The following is a 21,016-nucleotide window of genomic DNA, read 5'->3' on the forward strand; positions in this document are numbered from 1 at the left end:
AATGATGTAGCTGGTTCTTGTCCCTAACTGAATGAAACAGAGGTCACATCTGGCTCAAAATGATGGGTGTCACACTTTGATGGTGTATGATGTGAGTTCCCCATACAGTATAGCAATTGAGATCTAATGAAAAGTGCTACATAAATGCAATTCATTTTAAATAAAGAGAATATACATTTTTAAAAAGTACTTGTATAACAATTTTCAACGAATCTCCATGTGCATAAAAAGTTAAACAACCACCAACAAAAATGTAAATGATGGAGATGGAAAGTGTCAGTTGGGATGAAGTTTAGTCAGTTTGGGCTGAAAACAGTGTAGGTTCAGTGGAGTATGTAAAACCGTATGAAAATGATTGGAACCATCACAGATACAACCATCGTCATTAGCCTCATTGTAATCCCCATAGATTTAACCCCTCCATCTCTATCTCCTGATAGGGTATCGCCGGTACGGACGTGGCTAAGGAAGCGTCAGATATCATTCTGACTGACGATAACTTCACTAGCATCGTCAAGGCTGTCATGTGGGGCCGCAATGTCTATGACAGCATCTCCAAGTTCCTCCAGTTCCAGCTCACGGTCAACGTGGTGGCCGTCATCGTGGCCTTCACTGGCGCCTGCATCACACAGGTAACACACGCACCAAAGTTAACATGGGGATGCTTTCCTTTTCTCCCACTCCAATCTTTCTCTATCTCTCTACCGTCCTGTTTCTATCTATTTTATTTTTGAATCATTTAGCAGACAATCTTATCCAGATTTACAGGAGCAATTAGGGTTAAGTACATTGCTTAAGGGTGCATCACGCTTACCCCCCACCCCCCCTTCTCTCTCAAGGACTCTCCTCTGAAAGCGGTGCAGATGTTGTGGGTTAACCTGATCATGGACACCCTGGCTTCCCTGGCCCTAGCCACCGAGCCCCCCACTGAGTCCCTGTTGCTGAGGAAGCCGTACGGCCGCAACAAGCCCCTAATCTCTCGCACCATGATGAAGAACATCCTGGGTCATGCCGTCTACCAGCTCACAATCATCTTCACCCTCCTGTTCGCTGGTGAGACCATCACACACTGGAACAAACAGAGTTAGACCGAACTGGAGCAAACAGAGTTAGACCGAACTGGAACAAACAGAGTTAGACCGAACTGGAACAAACAGAGTTAGACCGAACTGGAACAAACAGAGTTAGACCGAACTGGAACAAACAGAGTTAGACCGAACTGGAACAAACAGAGCTACGACTGCACTGGAACAAACAGAGTTACGACTGCACTGGAACACATGGGGTTAGACCACACTGGAACACACGTGTTAAGACCACACTGGAACACACAGGGTTAAGACCACACTGGAACACATGGGGTTAGACCACACTGGAACACATGGAGTTAGACCACACTGGAACACATGGGGTTAAGACCATACTGGAACACATGGGGTTAGACCACACTGGAACACACAGGTTTAAGACCACACTGGAACACACAGGGTTAAGACCACACTGGAACACATGGGGTTAGACCACACTGGAACACATGGAATTAGACCACACTGGAACACATGGGGTTAAGACCATACTGGAACACATGGGGTTAGACATCACTGGAACACACAGGGTTAAGACCACACTGGAACACACAGGGTTAAGACCACACTGGAACACACGGGGTTAAGACCACACTGGAACACATGGAGTTAGACCACACTGGAACACATGGGGTTAAGACCATACTGGAACACATGGGGTTAGACATCACTGGAACACACAGGGTTAAGACCACACTGGAACACACGGGGTTAAGACCTCACTGGAACACACAGGGTTAAGACCACACTGGAACACATGGAGTTAGACATCACTGGAACACATGGTGGTTAGACCACACTGGAATACACAGGGTTAAGACCACACTGGAACACATGGAGTTAGACCACACTGGAACACACAGGGTTAAGACCACACTGGAACACACAGGGTTAAGACCACACTGGAACACACAGGGTTAAGACCACACTGGAACACACGGGGTTAAGACCACACTGGAACACACGGGGTTAAGACCACACTGGAACACACGGGTTAAGACCACACTAGAACACACGGGGTTACGACCACACTGGAACACACAGGGTTACGACCAAACTGGAACACACAGGGTTACGACCACACTGGAACACACAGGGTTACGACCACACTGGAACACACAGGGTTAAGACCACACTGGAACACACGGGGTTAAGACCACACTGGAACACAAGTGGTTGGACTTCACTGGAACACACAGGGTTAAGACCACACTGGAACCCTTGGGTTAGACCACACTGGAACACATGGAGTTAGACCACACTGGAACACACAGGGTTAAGACCACACAGGAACACATGGAGTTAGACCACACTGGAACACACAGGGTTAAGACCACACTGGAACACACAGGGTTAAGACCACACTGGAACACACAGGGTTAAGACCACACTGGAACACACAGGGTTAAGACCACACTGGAACACACAGGGTTAGGACCACACTGGAACACACAGGGTTACGACCACACTGGAACACACGTAGTTAGACCACACTGGAACACACAGGGTTACGACCACACTGGAACACACAGGGTTACGACCACACTGGAACACACAGGGTTACGACCACACTGGAACACACGGGGTTAAGACCTCACTGGAACACACAGGGTTAAGACCACACTGGAACACATGGAGTTAGACATCACTGGAACACATGGATTTAGACCACACTGGTACAAATGGGGTTAATACCACACTGGAACACACAGGGTTAAGACCACACTGGAACACCTGGAGTTAGACATCACTGGAACACATGGGGTTAAGACCACACTGGAACACATGGATTTACACCACACTGGTACAAATGGGGTTAAAACCACACTGGAACACACAGGGTTAAGACCACACTGGAAAACACGGGTTAAGACCACACTGGAACACATGGAGTTAGACCACACTGGAACACATGGGGTTAAGACCACACTGGAACACATGGAGTTAGACCACACTGGAACACATGGGGTTAAGACCACACTGGAACACACAGGGTTAAGACCACACTGGAACACATGGGGTTAGACCACACTGGAACACACAGGGTTAAGACCACACTGGCACATGGGGTTAAGACCACACTGGAACACATGGAGTTAAGACCACACTGGAACACATGGGGTTAGACCACACTGGAACACATGGTGGTTAGACCACACTGGAATACACAGGGTTAAGACCACACTGGAGCACATGGAGTTAGACCACACTGGAACACACAGGGTTAAGACCACACTGGAACACACAGGGTTAAGACCACACTGGAACACACAGGGTTAACACCACACTAGAACACACGGGGTTAAGACCACACTGGAAAACACAGGGTTAGGACCACACTGGAACACACAGGGTTAAGACCACACTGGAACACACAGGGTTACGACCACACTGGAACACACAGGGTTAAGACCACACTGGAAAACACAGGGTTAAGACCACACTGGAAAACACAGGGTTAAGACCACACTGGAACACATAGGGTTAAGACCACACTGGAACACACAGGGTTAAGACCACACTGGACCACTCAGGGTTAAGACCACACTGGAACACACGGGGTTAAGACCACACTGGAACACATGGGGTTAGGAAAATACAGTGCCTTTGGAAGTTTTTCAGATCCCTTGACTTTTTCCACATTTTGTGACATCCTTATTCTAAAATTGGTTAAATAAATAAAAATCCTTAGCAGTCTACACACAATACACCATAATGAATAATTGAGAACGGGTTTTTAGCAAATAAAATAAAATTGTGGGGGAAAAACATATTTACTTTCTAATGTGGCTTTTTTAAAATATATCATGTAGTAGAACTGCATAAGTGTTGCTCTACAGTTTCTGGAGGACTGAGTTTTGAAATCAGTGGAATTAGAGTATGAGCGCAAAGGAGATGGAGAAAATTCTGCTGTTTGGTTGCAAATATGTAAACGGAGTCGAAAAGAGAACACACAGAAGGCTGTTTTATAAAACACTTCTCTCAGGATTATATCTTCAAACTAAGGGCAACCATGGCATCTGTGACATAGAGGGAGAAGCATCCATCCATGTATATGGGTTAGATAGTCTAGCTAGCTACATTTTCAAATATTACATGTTTTTAATTTTGTCAGAAACTCGTTTTCATTTGGAGTTAAAGTGTACTGTTAGCTAGCAAGCTAACGTTATCTGTCTGGCTCGCTAGCTAACGTTACATTTATGATCTGTGTAGTAATGTTATTCGTATCTCAGAGCAATTTGCATTGCTAGTTATAGCCTAATATTAGCTAGCTAACAATGAACCTGGTTGGTTAGCTACTTGCAGATTCAGGGTAGCAACATTATGAGATGGGATTATGGTTAATTGATTAGCTTGCTAGCTAGCTACATGTCTAAACTCCACCATTCAAGTAACAATTTCAATAGAATGTTCCTGATGTCACTGCGACAACTGTCGATAAACTTATCTGGTAAATTCACTCTGTCTTTCTACTCCGATTTCAGAGCACGCTTGTCTGAGTGTGCCAGAGTGCAGAATAACTGACTAATCTATGAACTCTCAACACCCGTTGAATATGACCGGTGTCAGTAAATGTTGGCAAAAAGCAGAATTAAATTGTTGCCAGCAGCACAGTTGCAGTCACCAACGCTCTGGATAACATAAAAACAGCCTAACCAGCTCTGCTAGGGCGAGTAAAATGGTCAGAGTGAGGTGTTCTCTCATTTTTGTCTGGAAGTAGGTAGTAAGCTAGCCAACGTTAGCCAGTTAGCTTGGGTGCTTGACTGCTGTTGTTAGGTCAGAACGCTTGGATCAACCCTACTCCTCGGCCAGAGCATCCAGTGTGTCTGTGAACGCTCCGAGAGCGAAACACTCTGAATTTACAAACAGAAAATCTAGCAATCTGGTTTACGAACACAAGGACCGCACTCTGGCACGCCATGTTTAGTACATGTCCTCACATGTGAATCCTTAAAGAGATGGGTGGGGCTAAAGCTTAAGAGGGTGTGAACAATGCTAAATGGGTGTAGACAAACAAGGGTGCTCCAGTAGCTGTACTAAAACATTTTCTCAAAAGTGAGGTTAAAAGTTGATCAACTTTCAAAGCAGAATTACTTTCCCATTGTTCCTCAACTGTAGTGTATGATATACCATTTTCTAGCTCTGTTTCTACTTTTAGCCAATGTCAGGTTATGGCGATATAGGACTTGTTTTACTGTGGACATAGATACTTTTGTACCTGTTTCCTCCAGCATCTTCACAAGGTCCTTTGCTGTTGTTATTGGATATATTTGCACTTTTCACACCAAAGTACGTTCATCTCTAGGAGACAGAACGCGTCTCCTTCCTGACCGGTATGACGGCTGCGTGGTCCCATGGTGTTTATACTTGCGTACTATTGTTTGTACAGTTGAACATGGTACCTTCAGGCATTTGGAAATTGCTCCCAAGGATGAACCAGACTTGTGGAGGTCTACAATTGTTTTTCTGAGGTCTTGGCTGAATTCTTTTGATTTTCCCATGATGTCAAGCAAAGAGGCACTGAGTTTGAAGGTAGGCCTTGGAATACATCCACAGGTACACCTCCAGTTGACTATATTTTTGTATAGAACATTTCTGGGCAGAACTGAAAAAGCGTGTGCGAGCAAGGAGGCCTACCAACCTGACTCTGACAGGAGGAATGGACCAAAATTCACCAAACTTATTGTGGGAAGCTTGTGTGAAGGCTACCCGAAACGTTTGACCCAAGTTAAACTATTTAAAGGCAATGCTACCAAATACTATTTGAGTGTATGTAAACTTCTGGGAATGTGATGAAATAAATAAAAGCTGAAATGAATCAGCTATTATTCTGACAGTTCGATTCTTTAAATAAAGTGGTGATCCTAACTGACCTAAGACAGGGAATTTTTACTAGGATTAAAGGTCAGGAATTGTGAAAAGCTGAGTTTAAATGTATTTGGCTAAGGTGTCTGTAAACTTCCGACTTCAACTGTATATATGCATTATAAGTTTTAATATTGTTCCCCAGTTATTTTCCAGTCTTTGCTTCTTATAAGAAATGGTCTGAGAGATGTGTGAGTTAATGTTGTCAAAACAGGGTGTCTGTGAGAAAGCGCGTCAAGGCTTAAATAGATTCATAGACACCGAACCCTGTAGGGGAGTGAGAAAGGTAAGAGACAAGTCAGACGTACCACTATAAAGCAACTATGGGAGTGGAAAATTACTGCTGAGCCCTTAGAAAACACTGGAACTATTATTCTCTCCTGCAAGTTTGTATAACTGTATATGCATGGCCTTGGTCTCATGGGTAGAAGGTGTTGATGTAGGCAGTTACATCACAAGGGGTTGACTGCAAGCATATTTAAAGCAACTTGGACTGTTCCTATTTTGCAGAACTCAGCAGAGACATCAGTTGTATGTTTGATCTTTGACTTCGTTCTACAGCTGTATTTTAATTACAATTGATATGATATGTAGCACATTTTGAGTATTCCTTTTTTGTTGAGTAAATAACGTAGCCCAGAAAAGTGGAACCCTCATTTACCCAAAGTGAAACCAAGTTATTTATAGAGCCCAGTTTAGAATAATGGGGTTGTACCAAAACAAAAGTTCTGTGCACTTCTCTGCACACCCTTCAATTCTAAAATGAACATTCTAGGTATTTTCTTGATTTATCATTAGTCTCCAGTTAGTAAATTAACAGTTTTTTAACAGGTCATCTTCTATCTCGGGAATGGAGAACTATGTCATCAGCATACAACAAGATGCCCAGGAATATATCCACAACTTCATCATTGACCTGAACACTGGCAACTGGAGCCCGATAAAGAGCCCATTCTAATTAGTCTATAAGCAAGGAGGTCTCGTCACCTCGACAAAAGCCTTCTGAAAATCAATAAAGCAGGCAAAAGTTGGTTCTCTCTCTTGAATTCTAGCCCAGACCACTGTGTAGACAGAATAGGTGTGGTCTATACGCACATTTACACTTTTGATGTGGAAATGCCCCTTCTTCACTTCCATTAATATTTTGTCCCAGTACCGTGTTACCTTCAGATGGGTCACTTGTGGGGATCGTAGAGTAAAACGGAAAGTACGATCTTTCCATAGATGGGTCATATTCATGTGTAGCCCAAACTGTTGGGATGCTACAGACAGAAGTTGGTAGATCGGCGGTACTGACTTCAGACGAGTCGCGTGACACTTGTGAGCGCCGTTGAGCAAAACAGAGAACACCACCTTGTTCATGAGTTTCATATTTCCATAGAAGGGTCATATCTGTTTGTAGCCCAAAACCGTTCGGACGCTACAGACATGTTTGTGAAAATACACATTTTCGGGATGTCTCCTGGTCTGACAAACGACACTGTAGCTCTGCCACTTTCCAGATGTAGATGCAGAAGGCTGACATTGGCGGACGTAATGATTGAGACACAGCCTATACAACAACAAAAAACATATCTCTAACTTAAACTGACGGATTTTGATGGGGATTTTTTTATTACGCTAAATTAAAGAGATGTTTGCTTAAACAAAAGGTGATTTAACATCACATATAACTGTTATCCTGTTTGCTCTTCCCCCTCTCCCAGGAGAGAACATCTTTAATATCGACAGTGGGCGCAACGCGCCCCTCCACTCGCCGCCCTCGGAGCACTACACCATCGTGTTCAACGTGTTTGTCATGATGCAGCTGTTCAACGAGATCAATGCCAGGAAGATCCACGGAGAGAGGAACGTTTTTGAGGCCATCTACCGTAACCCCATATTCTGTAGTGTGGTCCTGGGAACCTTCGTCCTGCAGGTACAAACACACATAAAGTACATACTGTAGACACACACACAGACAGACATAAACTCACACACATAAACACACACATCACACACAGTCTTGTACAGCTACTCTTGTGGGGACACACATTTCAGTCTCATTTAAAATTATATTTTCCCAACCCTAAACTTAACCCTAACTCGTACTCTTACCCTAACCTTAACCCTAACCCTAACCTTAACACAAAAACATAACCTTAACCCTAAACCTAAACCTAAACTGAACCCTAACTCCTAACCCTTAACATAATTCTAACCCTAACAATAATTCTCACCCCACCCAAATATAATTTGACCTCGTGTGGACTAACAAAATGTCACAAGAATAGTTAATCACGTACGCACGCACGCACACGCACACACACACACACACACACACACACACACACACACACACACACACACACACACACACACACACACACACACACAGACACACACACACACACACACACACACACACACACACACACACACACACACACACACACACACACACACACACACAGACACACACACACAGAGAGAGAGAGACTGTAAACCCAGGCCTGGAATTTCATGATTTTATGGGCAAGGCCATTTAGCCTTCAATTAAATACTAGCTATTATGTTAATAAAAAACACAAGTGTATGTTAATGTACGTACATATTTAGTCTACATGTCAAAGTGTAGATGATAGCATTTACACTACCGTTCAAAAGTTTGGGGTCACTTAGAAATGTCTTTGTTTTCCATGAAACCATACATGAAATGAGTTGCAAAATGAATAGGAAAAATATTCAAGACTTTGACAAGGTTATAAATAATGATTTTTAATTTAAATAATAATTGTGTCCTTCAAACTTTGCTTTCGTCAAATAACCCTCAATTAAATAATCCTCCAGTAATCGAACCCCCGCAATGGAGGATCCTCCATTTGCGACCTTTGGCATTCTAGTTGTCTATTTGTTGAGGTAATCTGAAGAAATTTCACCCCATGCTTCCTGAAGCACCTCCCACAAGTTGGATTGAGTTGATGGGCACTTCTTACAGTCAAGCTCCTCCCACAACAGCTTATTAGGGTTGAGATCCAGTGACTGTGCTGGCCACTCCATTTTAGACAGAATACCAGCTGACTGCTTCTTCCCTAAATAGTGATTTCATAGTTTGGAGCTGTGCTTTGGGTCATTGTCCTGTTGTAGGAGGAAATTGGCTCCAATTAAGCTCCGTCCACAGGGTATGGCAATGTGTTGCAAAATGGAGTGATAGCCTTCCTTCTTCAAGATCCCTTTTACCCTGTACAAATCTCCCACTTTACCACCACCAAACCACCCCCAGACCATCACATTGCCTCCACCATGCTTGACAGATGGCATCAAGCACTTAGGGTTGCCAACTTCCTCACTACCAAATAAGGGACAAAAGGTGGCGTGCCAGTGCACGGTGCCACAGGGGTATGGTGTTGCGTGAATTAATATACAGTGTATATTCTTATTCAATTGGAAAGGCAAAAACAAATTATATTCCATTTAGTGTATAGCTTTTCTAAAACTGTATCGTTATGTAAACTTATGTGAATAAACCTCAATTATTATCAAAGAAATCACAATTTGGACCTTTACAGCAACAACAAAAAACGTTTCAAAATAAGGAAGAGGGGCATGAGTCACTCACCAAGTCTGCTTTTTCCTTGGATATTTTTTGCTGCTCTTGACTGATTCAAGCAGTCCTTTGTCCTTTTGCATAGCTAGAGAGAAGTCCGTACACGACAAGTCACAGTTCACAGATATTCGAATTACATTTTTGATCAGCTCTGTGCTGCATCTGTTTCTTGAGTCTGACAATGTAATGGTCATCAGAGAGAAAATCCTCTCTACAAAGGCATTTGAGCCTGGCACACTGAGGAGAAATGAGACAATCCTGAACATGTTGATCAAGTTGGCTTTCCCTAGGTTTTGGTAAACTGCCACCCACTTCTCACTGGTAGATTTTGTGGTATCCTGTTTGGCTTTCTGTATTTCCTCCCGGCTAGCACAACACTCTTCATAGAGTTGGTCCATACCTGCTCCAGGTCAGTGAAGGAGAGCTCCTCATAAAGGCTGGTCAGTTTCAGTTTCAACATTACATTTTCTGGTGAGAAGTCAAACCACTTTTCAATGTATGTAATGACAGTGTCATAGAACTTCACAGTCATGTTGCTGCTTGGGCCTTTGTGCTGGCAATTGTTTGTCCATCCGCTGCTTAGTCTGGTATCCAAAAAAGCTGTCCTGTTTCTGCTGAAGCATCTTCATTTTGAACTTTTGGACTTCCTCTAAAGTTGGCATTGGCATTATCTGCTGCTTAGGCTGTGATGTGTCTAATGTCCATTTCATGCTTTTCCAGACAGTTCATCAGATCTTGATGTTTGCCATTTGCAGTTTCATCACTGTCTCATACAAGTCAAGTATCTTGCACTGCGCTCCATCAGACACAGAGAAATCTCACGCACACTGGAAACATGTTCCTATTTCCCTTGTTTGAGGCATCACTGAGAAATACACCGGCTCACCTTCGGTCGGGGACAGATCATCCAAAATATCTTGCACAGTCTTTGGTCCTAAAACATTCATGGTAATCATCTCAGATTTTGTTCGTCCCAAGTGCATCTTCTTCACAACATTTGAGTCGTGAAACAAAGCACCGTTGAGCTTAACAAGACAGTCGGTGCTGTTGTGGCTGAGTCCATGTTTAACCGTATGGTACACATACAAGACGTCACTAAGAATGCACCAATGTGTGCACAACTGAGCAAGAGGACAAGTACGTGAGAGTGTCTAGTTTGAGAAACAGACATTAAATAGTGCCCGCAAAACACCAGTCTCAACGTCAACAGTGAAGAGGCGACTCCAGGATGCTGGCCTTCTAGGCAGAGTTGCAAAGAAAAAGCCATATTTCAGACTGCCCAATAAGATGGGCAAAAGAGCACAGACACTGGACAGAGGAAGGTTGGAAGAAAGTGTTATGGGCAGACTAATCGAAGTTTGAGGTGTTGAAAGAAGATCATTCGTGAGACCGGATCACAACCCTATTGAGCTGTTGTAGGAGCACCTTGACTCTATGGTACGTAAGAAGTGCCCATCAACCCAATCCAACATGTGGGAGGTGCTTCAGGAAGCATGGGGTGAAATCTCTTCAGATTACCTCAACAAATTGACAACTAGAATGCCAAAGGTCTGCAAGGCTGTAATTGCTGCAAATGGAGGATTCTTTGACGATTGCAAAGTTTGAAGGACACAATTAAAATTTCAATTAAAATCATTATTTATAATCTTGTCAACCTCTTGACTATATTTCCTATTCATTTTGCAACTAATTTCATGTATGTTTTCATGGAAAACAAGGACATTTCTAAGTGACCTCAAACTTTTGAAAGGTAGTGTATATATAACTCCCAGTCATTTATTGAGTAAAACACCATCGTTTCTGCATCACTGTACCTTCTTCAGGCTTCTTTAGGATCAACAACTGACAGGGACTTATATATATATATATATATATATAGAGTGTATTTATTTTTATAGCGTCTTTAGATCTTACCTCTTTCTACATTTCTGAAGGATATCTTCATCTCTGTCATATGAAACCCGATCGCATTTTCAGTGCACTTTTGAGAAGGGTGTTTTCTTTTTAATTGCATTTTGGGATATTCAAGCTTACTGCTGTGTGCACATTGCTGTGTTTATAATGTGAAGAAATAGCCTAATAGTTGATGAACATTTTAAGCTAAACGTTCTGATCTGTTGCATCAGCCTCATTGCTTTCAAATGTTTTTTTGATGTACAGTGGTTGTATTAATTTGGGATCTATCATCCCACAACTGATCCAGAGTATGTTTGGAATATTTATTGCACAGAAGAAGAAGCTGACCAATAGAATAGGTCAACTGTTGTACTATGGGGGACAGTAGATTGACATAGGAGGTGCTTTTGCTCTTCGTTACTCATCTTGTTGGCTGACGAAAAGAACATGTGGACAGTTCTTCTAATATCTTCAATATTCGATAAGGATGTGCACCATTGCATCCCTAATGTGTCCATCTTCACTTGAAGCCTACTTCAGAGCTGCGATGCCTTTGAGAAGTACCCGATCAGGTGACAGGCATGGGCTAATAAGAATTGACATGTCTGAGGGCGCCATGTGAGTCAGAAGTGCTTCAGAATAGGACACAGTGGCCACTTTGGCCCCATAGAAAACATTTTTTAGAGGGCCTTACGGCCACTGGGCAAGTCGCCGGGAAAATCGAGACCTGCCGTAAACCCATCTTCGTTAGTGTGGTGTTTTGCTACTTGATTCTACAGGTACTCATTCTGTGGCTCTGTCTCAGATTGTCATTGTCCAGGTTGGAGGGAAGCCCTTCTCCTGCACCGCTCTGACCATCGACCAGTGGCTCTGGTGTGTGTTCATCGGAGTGGGAGAGCTGCTTTGGGGACAGGTAAGACACACAAACACTCACTCTCTCACACACACACAGAAGCTCCTTGCTTGGGTGTGCGTGCGTAGCTGTGGTGCGCATTTGTACATATGTGTGTGTGGCTGTGGTGTGTGTGTGTGTGTGTGCATGGGTGCGTGATGTGTGTAGGTGCGTGGCTATGGTGTGTGTGTGCGTGTGTGATGCAGCTGGTACAGTAGGTGCCAGGGAACTGTTGCTACGCTAAGACTGGTTCTGGAATACAAAGCAAGCATGTTCCATGGTTACCTTCACAACAGTCACCGTGGTAATGAGCACTGGCGCACATAAAATCAGCATTGCCCACATTTACCCGCACCCCAGAGGACGAGAACCCAGCACGATACTCCCTCTACGACTACACACACAAACACACACACGTTCAAAGACACATGCACACACACTTCTCTCTCTGCACACACACACACACACGTTGAAAAACACAAAATCCTACACTTGCCTGCACACACTCACAGGCATACATACAGAGAAAGAGATCTCATATGGTGTATTGACAGGTACCATACCCTTAAAGATTAGCTTCCCCACACAGCCAGTTGTCTGAGTTCAGGTAGGAGGTAGAGAGAGTAGAGAGCGAGACAGGTCATGAGCAGGTGAGCTCCCACTTTTTTCATTATGTTTAAAAAATAGATTTAGAGTTAGACAAACCTGGATTTGTTTGGCAGGGACATACTGTATACAGGATGCTAAAGAACATAACCTTAACTCCAAATCAAAACTCCAAACCTACAACCTGATTTTGGACGGAATTACTCAGAATTACCTGGAATGCTTCCTACACCCAAGGATTATTATTCCCAAGATATACAGCAAATGCTTTGTCAAACAAACAGAAACCTGAAAACACCATCCAACCTGGAACTGAGCGAATAATGCTTATTCTGAAGCTTTTTTTAACTTTCAAAAGCCAGAAGAAAAATACATTACAATTAAAATACATTACAATACACAATGATATATTTGACTTGATAAGGCCTGAATGCTAAGACTACCAGGCTTGCTCGGACATAGAGATGCAGCTTCAATTAGCACTGGCGTGTGAAACGAAAGGTGTCAAAGCCCTTGAGCCCAGCAATGGCAGGAGAACCCCAACCAAGGCCTTAGAAGCACCCTCCTGCTGTTTAGAGGTAATTAAAATGCAGTACCCTCTGTATGTAAAGAATAATAAGATACAAAAAGAGTGAAAAATGAAGCTCCTTATGGAAAATCAAGAGAGACTTTTTGTTGACTTTTATAAAAATGAGAACATAAGCAACCTTATCTTCCACACAGACCATCCCCTGGCACGACACAGTGCTATATTAACATACTGTTAAGAGGGGGTTGTTACCGATGGGTGGAAACTCAGGATACTAGACAACGAGGACTCTGAGTCAGCTAATATAAATCTCTATAAGTCTGGAACAATATTGGTACAAAGCAACCCCAAACAGTTTCAGCTGGACTTTCACCTCATCAAAGAAATAGCTCAGCCTTGAGAAAGATACCCCCACCCCGAGCAGGTCAGACCAGACTCTTCATTATATAACCCCACATACGAGCAACCCCCAGCAGGAAGTCAACTTCCCAGCACAGAATACTACTCCCTCGTTGAAATGAGGGATACATTCACTCAGCTGGAGGTAAGGCAGGTGGAGCTAGAACAGCAGGTGATTACACCCCAGTCAGCACAGACCCAGACAACAGTCCAGCACAACAACACCCCCTTAACTAGACCTGGAGAGCTGGAGGTGGAGAGAGACATATCTGCACTCTGGACTGTAGTGAGACAACATCTACAAGATAAAGAGCAGGAGCAGAAGAAGAACAGAGCACTAGAGAAGAGAGCACTAGAGGAGAGGATCAGACTGCTGGTGAGGGGGATGTCGTGTGACAGAGAACAACCCATTAGAGAGGTGGCCACCCCCGCAGAAATGCCAGCAGAACAGCCCACCTCAGCTCCCGACAAAAGTCTTGATACCACAGCAGAACAGTCCACCGCAGACCCTGACCATGTCGACAGCACAGCAGGACAGACAAATGAAGAACCCCAAGTTCAGGGGATCCCGCCACCCTGAGAGCCCTTCTGACAACCCCCCACACCCACTAAGGACATACACAAGACACATATTGTACTCAAATGGAAAATGTATACATGAAAAAAACATTTTCCCAAACACAGAGTGTCTAAACTCTGGTGTTCAAACACCCAGCGCGCCCTAGACCAGCTGTCTGAGGACCAACTAGGGTCAACCAGCCAAACTGCACGACCAGCAACATTGGACACTTTATGGAACACAAAGCCTTCACTATCTCTTATTGGAATATCCAAGGCCTGAAGTCATCTGCCTTTGGCCTAAAGAGCAGGAACCTGGACTTCACTAAAGAAATCAGAAATACAGACATTGTCATCCTACTAGAAACATGGTATAGAGGAGACTGACCCACTGGTTGCCCTCTAGGGTACAGAGAGCTGGTAGTCCCATCCACCAAACTACCGGGTGTGAAACACGGAGGGGACTCAGGGGTATGTTAATTTGGTATAGAGCAGACTTAACTCACTCTATTAAAGTAATCAAAACAGGAACATTTTACATTTTGCTAAAAATTCTAAAGGAAATTATCTTAACAGAGAAAAATGTCCTCCTGTGGCCAAAAGTTTTGAGAATGACACACATTTAAATTTTCACCAAGTCTGCTGCCTCAGTTTGTATGATGGCAATTTGCATATACTCCAGAATGTTATGAAGAATGATCAGACGAATTGCAATTAATTGTGAAGTCTCTATTTGCCATGCAAATTAACTGAATCCCAAAAAACATTTCCACTGCATTTCAGCCCTGCCAAAAAAGGACTAGCTGACATCATGTCAGTGATCCTCTTGTTAACACAGGTGTGAGTATTGACGAGGACAAGGCTTGAGATCACGCTGTCATGCTGATTGAGTTTGAATAACAGACTGGAAGCTTCAAAAGGAGGGTGGTGCTTGGAATCATTGTTCTTTCTCTGTCATCGATGGTTACCTGCAAGGAAACCTGTGCTATCATCATTGCTTTGCACAAAAAGGGCTTCACAGGCAAGGATATTGCTGCCAGTAAGATTGCACCTAAATCAACCATTTATCGGCTCAAGAACTTCAAGGAGAGCGGTTCAATTGTTGTGAAGAAGGCTTCAGGGCACACAAGAAAGTCTAGCGAGCGCCAGGACCATCTCTTAAAGTTGATTAAGCTGCGGGATCGGGGCATCACCTGGCAGCAGGCAGGTGTGAGTGCATATGCACGCACAGTGAGGCGAAGACTTTTGGAGGATGGTATGGTGTCAAGAAGGGCAGCAAAAAAACATCAGGGATAGACTGATATTTTGCAAAAGGTACAGGGATTGGACTGCTGAGGACTGGGGTAAAGTCATTGTCTCTGAATCCGCTTTCCGATTGTTTGGGGCATCTGGAAAAAAGCTTGTCCCGGAGAAGACAAGGTGAGCGCTACCATCAGTCCTGTGTCATGCCAACAGTAAAGCATCCTGAGACCATTCATGTGTGGGGATGCTTCTAAGCCAAGGGAGTGGACTCACTCACAACTTTTCCAGCATGATTTTGCCATAAGGCAAAAGTGATAACTAAGTGACTCGGGGAACAAAACATCAATATTTTGGGTCCTTGGCCAGGAAACTCCCCAGACCTTAATCCCATTGAGAACTTGTGGTCAATCCTCAAGAGGCGGCTGGACAAACAAAAACCCACAAATTCTGACAAACTCCAAGCATTGATTATGCAAGAATGGGCTGCCATCAGTCAGTATGTGGCCCAGACATTAATTGGCAGCATGCCAGGGCGGATTGCACAGGTCTTGAAAAGGAAGGGTCAACACTGCAAATATTGACTCTTTGCATCAACTTTATGTAATTGTCAATAATAACCTTTGACACTTATAAAATGCTTGTAATTATACTTCAGTTTTCCATAGTAACTTCTGACACAAATATCTAAAGATACTGAGGCAGCAGACTTTGTGAAAACGTATATTTGTGGCATTCTCAAAACATTTGGCCACGAATGTCTACTAGAATCCCCATACTTTAATGAAGACAGCTTCTCCATCCTGGAGGGGGACATAAATCATTTCCAGCGCCGGGGACATGTACTAGTTTGTGGCAACCTAAATGCCAAAACCGTACAAGAACCTGACACCCTCAGCACACAGGGGGACAAACACGTGCCTGGAGATGACAGCATTCCCTCTCCCATGTGCCCCCCTAGGCACAACTATGACCACAAAAAAAAATCACAACTCCTGCAGCTCTGTCGCACGCTGGGTATGTACATAGTCAATGTTAGGCTTTGAGGGGACTCCTATGGTAGGTACACCTATAGCTCATCTCTTGGCAGTAGTACTGTAGACTACTTTATCACTGACCTCATCCCAGAGTCTCTCAGAGCGTTCACAGTCAGCCCACTGACACCCCTATCAGATCAGAGCAGAATCACAGTCTCCTTGAACAGAACAATACTCAATCATGAGGCATCATAGCCAAAGGAACTGAGTAATATTAAGAAATGCTATAGATGGAAGGAATGTAGTGTGGAAACCTACCAAAAAACAATTAGGCAACATCAAATTCAATCTCCTTTAGACAACTTCTAGGGACTAAACGTCCCACTGTAATAGTGAAGGTGTAAACTTGGCAGTAGAAAATCTAAACAGTATATTTGACCTCTCAGCTTCCCTATCAAATCTAAACATTTCGAACAGAAAACCAAAGAAAATTATCAACAATGACAAATGGTTTGATGAAGAATGCAAAACCCTAAAAACGAAATTGAGAAACCTGTCCAACCAAAAACATAAAACATGAGTCTACGCCTTCACTATGGTGAATCACTAAAACAATACAGAAATACACTACGGAAAAAGAAGGAACAGCACATCAGAAATCAGCTCAATATAATGGAAGAATCCATAGACCATAACCACTTCTGGGAAAATTGGAAAACACTAAACAAACAACAACAAGAAGAGTTATCTGTCAAAAATGGAGATGTATGTGTAAACCACTTCTCCAATCCTTTTGGCTTTATAACAACGAACAAACAGTAAAAACATATACATGATCAAATACAAATCTTAGAATCAACTATTAAAGACTACCAGAACCCACTGGATTCTCCAATTACCTTGAATGAACTACAGGACAAAATAAAAACCCTCCAACCCAAAAAGGCCTGTGGTGTTAATGGTATCCTCAATTAAATTATAAAATATACAGACAACAAATTCCAATTGGCTATACTTAAATTCTTTAACATCATCCTTAGCTCTGTCATCTTCCCCAATATTTGGAACCAATTACTGATCACCCCAATCCACAAAAGTGGAGACAAATTTTACCCCAATAACTACTGTGGGATATGCGTCAACAGCAACCTTGGGAAAAGCCTCTTCATTATCATTAACAGCAGACTTGTACATTTCCTCAGTGAAAACAATATACTGAATAAATGTCCAATTGGCTTTTTACCAAATTATCGTGTGACAGACTACGCATTCACCCTGCACACCCTAATTGACAAACAACCAAACAAACCAAAACAAAGGCAATGTCTTCTCATGCTTTGTTGATTTCAAAAAAGCCTTTGACTCAATTTGGTGTGAGTGTCTGCTATTCAAGTTGATGGAATAGTGTCGGGGAAAAACATACGACATTATGAAATCCATGTACACAAACAACAAGTCTGCAGTTAAAATTGGCAAAAAACACATTTCTTTCCACAGGGCTGTGGGGTGAGACAGGGCTGCAGCTTGAGCCCTACCCTCTTCAACATATGTATCAACAAATTTGTGAGGGCACTAGAACAGTCTGCAGCACCTGGGTCCACCCTACTAGAATCTAAAAGTCAAATGTCTACTGTTTGCTGATGATCTGGTACTTCTGTCACCAACCAATGAGGGCCTACAGCAGCATCTAGATCTTCTGCACAGATTCTGCCAGACCTGGGCCCTGACAGTAAATCCTCAATAAGACCAAAATAATGGTGTTCCAAAAAAGGTCCAGTCGCCAGGACCACAAATACAAATTCCATGTAGACACCGTTGCTCTAGAGCACACAAAAAACTATACATACCTTGGCCTAAACATCAGTGCCACAGGTAACTTCCACCAAGCTGTGAACGATCTGAAAGACAAGGCAAGAAGGGCCTTCTATGCCAACAAAAGGAACATACATTTCAACATACCAACATACCAATTAGGATCTTGAATCAGTTATATAACCCATTGCCCTTTATGGTTGTGAGGTCTGGGGTCCACTCATCAACCAAGAATTCACAAAATGGGACAAACACCAAATTGAGACTGTCTTCAGAATTTTGCAAAATTAACCTCTGTGTACAACGTAAAACACCAAATAATACATGCAGAGCAGAATTAGGCCGATACCTGCTAATTATCAAAATCCAAAAAACACCCATTAAATTCTTCAACCACCTAAAAGGAAGTGATTCCCAAACCTTCCATAACAAAGCGTCCCTTAAGCAAGCTCGTTCTGTAGCTCTGCTCACAAGCACAACCCGCCCCAACAGTGCCCCAGGACAGCAACACAATTAGACCCAACCAAATCATGAGAAAACAAAAAGATATTTACTTGACACATTGAACAGAATTCACGAAAAAATAAATCAAACTAGAATGCCAACCAAGAATGGCCCTAAACAGAGAGTACACAGTGACAGAATACCTGACCACCGTGACTGACCCAAACTTAAGGAAAGCTTTGACTATGTACAGACTCAGTGAGCATAGCCTTGCTGTTGAGAAAGGCCACTGTAGGCAGACCTAGCTCTCAAGAGAAGACAGGCTATGTGCACACTGCCCACAAAATTAGGTGGAAACTGAGATACACTTCCTAACCTCCTGCCAAATGTATTACCATATTAGAGGCACATACAGTGCCTTGCGAAAGTATTCGGCCCCCTTGAACTTTGCGACCTTTTGCCACATTTCAGGCTTCAAACATAAAGATATAAAACTGTATTTTTTTGTGAAGAATCAACAACAAGTGGGACACAATCATGAAGTGGAACGACATTTATTGGATATTTCAAAAAATTTTAACAAATCAAAAACTGAAAAATTGGGCGTGCAAAATTATTCAGCCCCTTTACTTTCAGTGCAGCAAACTCTCTCCAGAAGTTCAGTGAGGATCTCTGAATGATCCAATGTTGACCTAAATGACTAATGATGATAAATACAATCCTCCTGTGTGTAATCAAGTCTCTGTATAAATGCACCTGCACTGTGATAGTCTCAGAGGTCCGTTAAAAGCGCAGAGAGCATCATGAAGAACAAGGAACACACCAGGCAGGTCCGAGATACTGTTGTGAAGAAGTTTAAAGCCGGATTTTGATACAAAAAGATTTCCCAAGCTTTAAACATCCCAAGGAGCACTGTGCAAGCGATAATATTGAAATGGAAAGAGTATCAGACCACTGCAAATCTACCAAGACCTGGCCGTCCCTCTAAACTTTCAGCTCATACAAGGAGAAGACTGATCAGAGATGCAGCCAAGAGGCCCATGATCACTCTGGATGAACTGCAGAGATCTACAGCTGAGGTGGGAGACTCTCTCCATAGGACAACAATCAGTCGTATATTGCACAAATCTGGCCTTTATGGAAGAGTGGCAAGAAGAAAGCCATTTCTTAAAGATATCCATAAAAAGTGTTGTTTAAAGTTTGCCATAAGCCACCTGGGAGACACACCAAACATGTGGAAGAAGGTGCTCTGGTCAGATGAAACCAAAATTGAACTTTTTGGCAACAATGCAAAACGTTATGTTTGGCGTAAAAGCAACACAGCTGAACACACTGAACACACCATCCCCACTGTCAAACATGGTGGTGGCAGCATCATGGTTTGGGCCTGCTTTTCTTCAGCAGGGACAGGGAAGATGGTTAAAATTGATGGGAAGATGGATGGAGCCAAATACAGGACCATTCTGGAAGAAAACCTGATGAAGTCTGCAAAAGACCTGAGACTGGGATGGAGATTTGTCTTCCAACAAGACAATGATCCAAAACATAAAGCAAAATCTACAATGGAATGGTTCAAAAATAAACATATCCAGGTGTTAGAATGGCCAAGTCAAAGTCCAGACCTGAATCCAATCGAGAATCTGTGGAAAGAACTGAAAACTGCTGTTCACAAATGCTCTCCATCCAACCTCACTGAGCTCGAGCTGTTTTGCAAGGAGGAATGGGAAAAAATGTCAGTCTCTCGATGTGCTAAACTGATAGAGACATACCCCAAGCGACTTACAGCTGTAATCGCAGCAAAAGGTGGCACTACAAAGTATTAACTTAAGGGGGCTGAATAATTTTGCACGCCCAATTTTTCAGTTTTTGATTTGTTAAAAAAGTTTGAAATATCCAATAAATGTCGTTCCACTTCATGATTGTGTCCCACTTGTTGTTGATTCTTCACAAAAAAATACAGTTTTATATCTTTATGTTTGAAGCCTGAAATGTGGCAAAAGGTCGCAAAGTTCAAGGGGGCAGAATACTTTCGCAAGGCACTGTATTTCCCTCAGATTACACAGATCCACGAAGAATTCGAAAACAAACACTATTTTGATAAACTCCCATATCTACTGGGTGAAATAC

At 42.9% G+C, this 21,016-nt stretch overlaps 1 protein-coding gene across 6 annotated transcripts in view; it reads left to right on the plus strand.

Annotated features, from left to right (window-relative positions):
- The window catches only part of LOC110528364 (plasma membrane calcium-transporting ATPase 1), a 173,752-nt gene that overhangs the window by 107,076 nt on the left and 45,660 nt on the right, over positions 1-21,016 (plus strand). For all 6 annotated transcript variants that reach the window (XM_021610377.2, XM_021610376.2, XM_036983968.1 and 3 more), the window contains 4 exons: positions 441-632; positions 840-1,053; positions 7,658-7,869; positions 12,239-12,346. In XM_021610377.2, the coding sequence (XP_021466052.2) occupies positions 441-632; positions 840-1,053; positions 7,658-7,869; positions 12,239-12,346 (726 nt within the window). The remainder of the gene's footprint in view (positions 1-440; positions 633-839; positions 1,054-7,657; positions 7,870-12,238; positions 12,347-21,016) is intronic.

The sequence above is a fragment of the Oncorhynchus mykiss genome, chromosome 7, assembly GCF_013265735.2.
Source record: "Oncorhynchus mykiss isolate Arlee chromosome 7, USDA_OmykA_1.1, whole genome shotgun sequence".
NCBI classification, from domain to species: domain Eukaryota; kingdom Metazoa; phylum Chordata; class Actinopteri; order Salmoniformes; family Salmonidae; genus Oncorhynchus; species Oncorhynchus mykiss.